Source organism: Piliocolobus tephrosceles, chromosome 15 (genome assembly GCF_002776525.5).
Source record: "Piliocolobus tephrosceles isolate RC106 chromosome 15, ASM277652v3, whole genome shotgun sequence".
In the NCBI taxonomy this organism is placed as follows: domain Eukaryota; kingdom Metazoa; phylum Chordata; class Mammalia; order Primates; family Cercopithecidae; genus Piliocolobus; species Piliocolobus tephrosceles.
Window position 1 is genome coordinate 27391662 of NC_045448.1, and position 8489 is coordinate 27400150.

The 8489-nt window shown below is 51.4% G+C and overlaps 1 protein-coding gene across 3 annotated transcripts in view; it reads right to left on the reverse strand.

Annotated features, from left to right (window-relative positions):
• The window catches only part of MPV17 (mitochondrial inner membrane protein MPV17), a 14685-nt gene that overhangs the window by 1643 nt on the left and 4553 nt on the right, over positions 1-8489 (reverse strand). The window contains exons 3-7 of one of the 3 annotated variants that reach the window (XM_023230000.1): positions 1945-2180; positions 1628-1720; positions 1442-1537; positions 1168-1200; positions 854-906 (exon numbers count right to left, since the gene is read on the reverse strand). In XM_023230000.1, coding sequence (XP_023085768.1) covers positions 854-906; positions 1168-1200; positions 1442-1537; positions 1628-1720; positions 1945-2112 — 443 coding nt within the window. In that variant the 5' untranslated portion in view covers positions 2113-2180. The remainder of the gene's footprint in view (positions 1-853; positions 907-1167; positions 1201-1441; positions 1538-1627; positions 1721-1944; positions 2181-8489) is intronic. The other 2 variants (XM_023229999.1, XM_023229998.1) reach the window with 2 other exon arrangements.

Below are 8489 nucleotides of genomic sequence, written 5' to 3' on the forward strand. Positions count from 1 at the left end.
TTTTTTTTTTTTTTTTTTTTTTTTTTTTGGAGACAGGGTCTCACTCTGTCACCAGGCTCTGAAATGCAGTGGCACAATCTTGGCTCACAGCAACCTCCATCTCTCGGGCTCAAGTGATCCTCCCACCTCAGCCTCCCGAGTAGCTGGGACTACAGGCATATGTTACCATGTGCCTGGCTAATTTTTTGTATTTTCTGTAGAGATGAGGTCTCACTATATTGCCTAGGCTGGTGTCAAACTCCTAGACCCAAGCAAACCTCTCGCCTCAGCCCCCCAAAGTGCTAGAATTACAGGTGTGAGCCACCATGCCCAGCCAGTCTGTATTCGTTTTAGCTATGTTATTCATATACATTTTGGCCATGTTCCCTCTGAAGAATTCCATATTTTCCCCTGTTCCCACGATCCCTCACCTCCAAGCATTTGAACCACACATCTTCAGTTCCACTATCTTTTTGGGTGCAGTTCAGCAACTGTCTTTATCATGAGTGTCTGGCCAGGCTTCTACTTGGCTTTCTGGTCTACCTCTCTGTCTAACCTAGGCTGCAGCACCCCAGCCACTGTCCCTCCAGATACACCATCAAAGGCAGAGCCCCAGGTGGGATGGAGACAAGGGTGGTAGAAGCAGGATCCTCCCTAGGGAGATGAAGAAGGTCAGTGGGCAGACACTCTGGGATGGTTTCTGGAAATGGCAAGACATCTGAATAACACGCTTGGGAATCTGAGGAACTCTGATCAGGGCTCAGTGTTCCAGTTGGGGGTCTAAGGTAGCTCAAGGTTGAAATGAGAATCATTTTGTCTCCAACTGTTGGTAACGTGGGTCTTCCTTGATGGGTGGGGTAGGGGTGTGACATACCTGTAATGAAGGGGGACCAGGTAGAAGTTGGCTAACTGCACAGCAGGCCATAGCTGCAAGAGAGAAGGTAAAGGTTGGATGGCTGCCCCACCACCTGACCCCAGACTCACTGTCTTGCCTGGCCCTACCCCAACTTCTGCACATAAGAAAAAGGTGAACAATTGGGTGATGGCTTCCCTATTTATGGTGCCCATCCTGGGAATGAAAGAGTAATCCCAACGGAAGGGCTTCCCATGTCAGGAGGACCCCCAATCCCAGGACAGTTCTAGACTTAAGGAAGCAGAAGAACAAGCAGTTGAGGTGTCAGCTCTTACATAGTAGTTGGTGATAAGGGCATCAGGATAATCCTGGGGAGAAAGAGAAGGAACAAATTAACACTTGCACCTCCAAGCAGCTCCTACTTCCCAGTGTGAATGATAGACTTGGGTTCAAAGAGCACATTCCTGCACCATAACCCTCAGCTCCTCTCCTTCATGGCCTGGGACTCTACCTGCACTTACCCCCTTTTTTATCCCTGTAAAACCTGTCTCCTTCCCTTGGGCTATCAGCCTGCTAGCCAGAGACATTCTCCACACCTGCCCAGCTCACCCGCTGTAGTTTGGCCCAGTTGTCCTTGGCTGACAGTCCATTGAGTGCCCCTACCAGTGGGAGAAAGCAGCCTAGAAAACACGGGGCAAAGCCCCCCTAGGGAAGAGAAATTAAAGTCCTATGAGGGCTGAAATCCCCACCTACCCCCAACACAGCTCACCCTCCCCACTCTGTTCTCCTGCTCACCTGATCCAACATCATCTTTTTCAGTGCATCCACCTTGGTGGTGCCAGGGATGAACCGATCCAAAACCTTGTACCAGCCTCCTACCACAGGGCCCTGGAAGTAAACCCCAGATAGCAGCAGGCTGCAGTGAGGGAGCACTAGGCCTCTACCTCACTAAGCTCCCCGCCCCAAGTATCAGAAACCCTTAGGGGAAGTAGACACTAAGAAAAGAGGGCGGCAGGTTGGCTTAGGTGTGACAGTCCAAGGGAAGCCAAAGGATGACAAAGAACTAAGACTACTGTTGAGTCCACTGAAGCCCTGCTGAGGGTAGCACTTACCACAAAGCCACAGCCCAGGAACATCATGGTCAGAGTCCGGCCTCTCTGGTGTTCCTGCAGACCCCGCCTCTCCACCAGCTGCTGTGAGATAATGTCACCCAGGCCCATCAGGGACCCTATGCAGGGTACACAGGTGTTGTCAGGACATCTCCTGGGATGGGCTGCCATTCCAAGGAAGGAGGGACATCTGCTGACCTCCACTGAGGCTCTGGTACTCTCATCCCCAGGGCTTCATTCTGGAAACAAATGACTAGTCCCTTCCTGCTGCCTCAAAGCCCTCATCTCCCCAAGGATGGTGACACCTCATGTGTATCCTGTCAGAACTGGGATGAGCAGGCCCAGGAACTTTGCATTGAGCAGTAAAGGGAAGTCAGAGTCAGAAAATAAAGACAGAGGAAGGAGAATTTAAGGCCACAGGGCTGAGAACCACAGACTGTCAGAATCAAAAGGGGCTTTAAGATAATTTAATGCAAACCGCTTATTTTAGAGGTATGGAAACGAAGTCCAGGATCCCACATAACCAGTAAGTGCAGGGCCAATGCAAGAACCAGGTGGCTGGATTCCTGGACACTTCCTTCTAGGACACAGCACAATGAATAAATCATGTGTAGAACGGTAGGAAACCCTGTTTTCTCCCCTGATTCCAATGCAGGACCCTGCCAACAGCTTTCACCTTGGTCTAAGAGATCTCTATTTGTGAAGAACAGCAAAAATAACTTTTTTTTTTAGACTGAGTCTCGCTCTGTCATCCAGGCTGGAGTGCAATGGCATGATCTTGGCTCACTGCAACCTCTGCCTCCCGGATTCAAGCGATTCCCCTGCTTCAGCCTCTCAAGTGACTAGGACTACAGGCACCCGCCACCATGCCTGGCTATTTTTTGTATTTTTAGTAGAGATGGGGTTTCGCCATGTTGGCCAGGCTGATCTTGAACCCCTGACCTCAGGTGATCTGCTCACCTTGGCTTCCCAAAGGGCTGAGATTACAGCCATGAGCCACTGTGCCTGGCCAGAATAACTTTTTCTTTTTTCTTTTCTTTTTTTTTTTGAGGCGGAGTCTCGCTCTGTCGCCCGGACTGGAGTGCAGTGGCCTGATCTCAGCTCACTGCAAGCTCCGCCTCCCGGGTTTACGCCATTCTCCTGCCTCAGCCTCCCGAGTAGCTGGGATTACAGGCGCCCGCCACATCGCCCGGCTAGTTTTTGTATTTTTTAGTAGAGATGGGGTTTCACCGTGTTAGCCAGGATGGTCTTGATCTCCTGACCTCATGATCCGCCTGTCTCGGCTTCCCAAAGTGCTGGGATTACAGGCTTGAGCCACCGCGCCCGGCCCAGAATAACTCTTTTTCTAAAACAAGAGTGTTGGTCTGGAATTGTGGCTCACACCTGTAATTCCGGCACTCTGGGAGGCTCAGGCAGGAGGATTGCTTGAGCCCAGGAGTTTGAGTCCAGCCTGGGCAATACAGCAAGACCCGACTTCTACAAATTTTTTTTTTAAATAATTAGCTGGGCATGGTGGCACGTGCCTGTAGTCCCAGCTACTCAGGAGGCTGAGGTGGGAGGATCGCCCGAGCCCAGGAGGTCAAGGCTGCAGTGATCACGCCATCACACTGCTGCCTGGGCGACAGAGCAAGACTCTATCTCAAAAAGAAAAAATAAAAGAAGAGTGCTCAAATGGTCATAAGCAGGAAGATGACTGGTTGAGCTGATAAGAGTCCCCACAAGAAAGAGTCTTGGCCACCTCTTAGCACAATCAATCAGCTAAACCGAGATTTCCTCCATTCACAACCTTAGATCAAGTTGGCAATGAATATAGTGGCCATGTCCCCCCCAGGACTTTGCACCTGCTTCCTTTTCCCTAACTGCACAGATACCCAGCTCCAAGCAGCCCTATTTAGACACCCACACCCAGAAACTATGACAGAAATCATCACTGTTTACAGAGCCCCCAGTCCGTTATGGTGGCGTGATGGTTTCTAGCAAATACACACTTACCAGGCCACTTGGGAGTGACCGTATGATTTCCGGCTCGCCTGTCTATCTCACTGAGTAATGAGAGCCCCCCATCCAAACCCGTAGTCACACTGTCCCTGTGCCCTCAATTAGCACTGGGCAAACACATCCTTCTGCCCCATTCCTTGGCCCGGAGCTGGCTCTGACGTCCATGCTGACTGCACACTCACTGCTGCGCTCCTCCTCCACACCCTCTGCTCGGCCCTGCCCCTGAGCAGCCTAGTCAGTGGCAGCTGGGTATGGCTGAGAGCTGGGGCTGGGGCTGGTCACCCATGCCTCACCTGGGCTACTGGCCATGGAGCAGCTCTGGGTACCCCCAATCCTGTCTTGTCTCTCCCTGAAACTCCCAAAGTGGTGGGGGTCTTCCAGAACACTGCGAGACATGACCTCCCAGAGTCAAGGATAGAATCCCAGACACCTTTATTATCCCATCCCCCCACCATACAGCTAAGCAAGCCCCCGGTAAGTGCTCAGAAAATAAAGGGAAAACATCAAATGTACTGCTCCAAACAGCAGGACGACTCTGAGAAAGGGCCTGAAGAACTCTTAAGTCTCCCAAAGGTCCAAGTCGGGTAGAAGGTGCGAGGACGTCTGGGGGAACTGCAGGTTTGCTCCCACCCCCAAGCAATCAGCACTGGGTTCCCTATCCCTCCAGTCAGGGACAAGAAGCTGCTGCTGCAGCCCTGAAGAAAGGGAAGAGTGCTGCCGAGAAGGCCAGGGGACGGTGAGGCAGAAAAGGCAGTTCTTTCTGAAATGAAGGGACCAACAGTGTAATGGTCTACTTTGGTAAGGTGTTTACAAAGGGCTCTTACACATTTAATCCTCACAAAAGATCTGGGAGGTAGGTGGTCACACCCCCATTCATTCATTCATTCACTTATTTTTGAGATGAAGTCTTGTTCTGTCGCCCAGGCTGGAGTGCAGTGGTACGATCTCGGCTCACTGTAACCTCTGCCTGCAGGTGCCCACCACCACACCTAGCTGATTTTTGTAGTTTTAGTAGAGATGGGGTTTCACCATTTCACTATGTTGGCCAGGTTGGTCTCGAACTCCTGACCCCAAGTGATCTGCCCGCCTCGGCCTCCCAAAGTGTTGGGATTACAGGTGTGAGCCACTGCACCCGGCCTACACCCCCATTTAATCATGAGTCTTTGAGAGATGAGGTGGCTTGGTAAGGAGTGCAGTTGGGACTGAACCCAGTCCTCTCAAGGAGGAGGACCAAGGAGGCCAGGGTATTCCTAGCATGGGCTGAGATGGGCTCAGAGGTCAGTAGCACCAGGAGGCCCTTGTGGCTGCTCCCCTGCTAGGTGTTCCTGCCCACATGAGGCCCCAAAGGGCCTGCATATCAAAGATGTTCCCTAGACTAATGCACTTCCTCTCTGTCTCTACTCCCCCAAATTCCATCACTCTGCTCCTTGTCACCTCGTGGGGATGGCAGGCAGCAATATTCCTGGGAAAGAAACAGAGAAGTGTGTGTGTTTTCACTCTTCATGACTTGCCAACAGTCACACAAGCTAGAGGCAGAGCTTGAATGAAAAGCCAGGTCCCTGACTTCTAGCCCCATAGTTCTGGAAGCCTGCAGCCTTGGAGAAAGATGGATTCAAGTCCCCCAAACTGTGCCCATCATGCCTGAGGGACTACCAAGTGACAGGGCAGCAGTAGGGTGAGTAGGTGGTGTGTAGATATGCAGTCCCTGACAGTTTATTTCAGAAGAGTGGTGCCCAGGGATTTCTTTGCCCACAGGTATCAGGCCTCCTGTGCCTGCAGCAACTCCAAGGTGGTATAAGGCTTTAGAGCAAGCATAGAGCAAGCCTGCTTTTCCAGCCCAAGTGACCCTTTGGGCAGGAAGAACCCAGACATTCAGATTCCTCACCCCATCTTCCCCAACCCAGAGCCCAAACAGATCCAAACCACCCCAGCCTCTGGGAGATCTCCTGGATATATTTGGTTGGTCTGGACTCTCCAGTGCTCTGGGCCCACTCCCCTTGGACTTGTTTCTAGGGAGTTGGGACTGGAGGCCTGCAAACACATAATGGCCAGAGGCCTGATGGGCAGGGCGAGGGGCTGCTGGGCAGTGATGCCCAATGACAGGCTGGGCATGGAGCCCAGCAAGCAGATGCTGGCGCAGGTGTGACATCATGCCCCTGGGTAGGTGCCAGTTCTCATGCCGTCACTCCCCACCAGATCCAGAGGCCGGGGGAAGGGAGCCTGCCACTGAGCAGATTGATTTGGGACCACTTCCTGTCCACTAGAGGAAAAGCCCCAACTTCCACACCCTCTTCCCAGGCATGGGTGGGGTAAATTCCCTACTTCTCCTATTTTATTCCTCTACTTACTTTTGTGGCTTTTGAGTCTCATGCGCAGAAGGCAGAGGGGCAAGAAGTGGTTTCTTGGAATGAGGAGCAGGAAGCATGTCCTTTAGTCCAGGAGGCCTGGGTCGGCAGGTATAGCTACTGGCATGAGGCCAGCAGTGCTGCCTTCCTCCTCAGAAGTCACCAAACATTAGTTAGCTGCCTAGGGTAGGGGCTCAGTCTGGCACAGAGCCCAGAGGGAGTGGAAGCCCAGCAGTGGGAGGGGAGAGTGGATCCTCTGGGATTATTCTGAATGCTCTCTCATTTCTGGCCTGAACCCATCCTACTGCTAGAAAATGAGACAAAATGGGTAGTTTTGCAGCTTGCCACGTATCTAAGCTCAGATCAGCTGGGGTTGCACTCAGCATCTGGAGGCTCCAGTAGTCTCAAGTGCATGGCAGTGTGGCGGGCAGTGCCCTAGGTTATAACGCCAGCTCAACCACTGACTATCTGAGACCTCAGTGCCTGACACTCCCACTCCTGCCTCAGTTTCCTTCTCTGCAGTCTCACAGGCTGGACTAGATGGTCTGTAAGGTCTATTGAGCTCTCACACCCTAGCTTAATTCAGACTCCAGGGAAACCAGTATCTGTAGGAGCTCAGCTGCTCCCACAGCAGGACCGAGTAGACTAAGATGGATGAAGCTCGGCCCTGGGCCCACTGGAGAGTGGAAAGGCCCTCAAAGAAGGAAGGGATAAGGCTGACTCAAACTCTATAGAACATGCAGCAACACTTTCCCCAGGCTACCCTGTTCCGGACTCTGGCTTGGCCAAAACTGGTATACCAGACATTTCTTTTGAATCATTTTGAATGTTCTTGATCCACCTATTTCTTACTCCAGACATTACTCTAGTAATGACAGATTCTTGCTTCAGGCCTATGCCACACCTGGACCTTTGCTATTGATGGCTTCAGTGACTATGCATATGCAAACTAGTAGCGGAGGGGAGTTATTCCATGAGGTGAACTTTTTTTTTTTTTTTTTGAGATGGAGTCTTGCTCTGTTGCCCAGGCTGGAGTGCAGTGGCACAATCTCAGCTCACTGCAACCTCTGCCTTGCAGGTTCAAGCAATTCTCCTGTCTTGGCCTCCTGAGTAGCTGGGACTACAGGCACCTGCCACCAAGCCCAGCTAATTTTTGTATTTTTAGTAGAGATGGGGTTTCACCTTGTTGGTCAGGCTGGTCTTGAACTCCTGACCTCAGATGATCTACCCACCTCAGCCTTCCAAAGTGCAGGGATTATAGGATTACAGGCGTGAGCCACTGCGCCTGGCCTTTTTTTTTTTTTTTTTTTGAGATGGAGTCTCACTCTGTCGCCCAGGCTGGAGTTCAGTGGCGTGATCTTGGTTCATTGCAACCTCTACCTCCAGGGTTCAAGCAATTCTCCTGCCTCAGCCTCCTGAGTAGCTGGGATTACAGGCATGCACCACCATGCCCAGCTAATTTTTGTATTTTTAGTAGAAATGGGACTTCACCATGTTGGCCAGGCTGGTCTCAAACTCCTGACCTCAAGTTATCTGCCCGTCTTGGCCTCCCAAAGTGCTGGTGAGCCACCATACCCAGCCTGGGGTGAGTCTTTGGAATCTTTGACCAATGTGGGATGGGAGTGGTAGATAAAGGTTTCTTCTTTTCTCTAGAAATAGCTATTCATCCAGACAGTCCTAAGGAGTATTTTTCTTTCCTTTTTTTTTTTTGAGATGGAGTCTCGTTCTGTCACCCAGGCTGGAGTGCAGTGGTGCGATCTCAGCTCACTGCAACCTCCACCTCCCAGGCTCAAGCAATTCTCCTGCCTCAGCCTCCTGAGTAGCTAGGATTACAGGGGCCTGCCACCATGCCCAGCTAATTTTTGTATTTCTAGTGGAGATGGGGTTTCACCATGTTGGCCAGGTTGGTCTCAAACTTCCAACCTCAGGTGATCCACCCACCTCAGCCTCCCAAAGTGCTGGGATTACAGGTGTGAGCCACCATGCCCAGCCACTTTAAGGAGTATTTCAAAAAGCTTCTCAGTTCCAAGGGACTGAGCAACAGCTGCCCTTAGCAGGGGCTTGTTCAATAATACACCCTTATAGTGGCTCTCCGTCTTTCCCTCAATGGGATCATTTCCTACTCCCTAACAAGGTATCTGCACATAAGCTTCAGGCTCTGCTTTCTGGAACCCAAGGCTAAGATGGTTATCCATGTTCAGATTA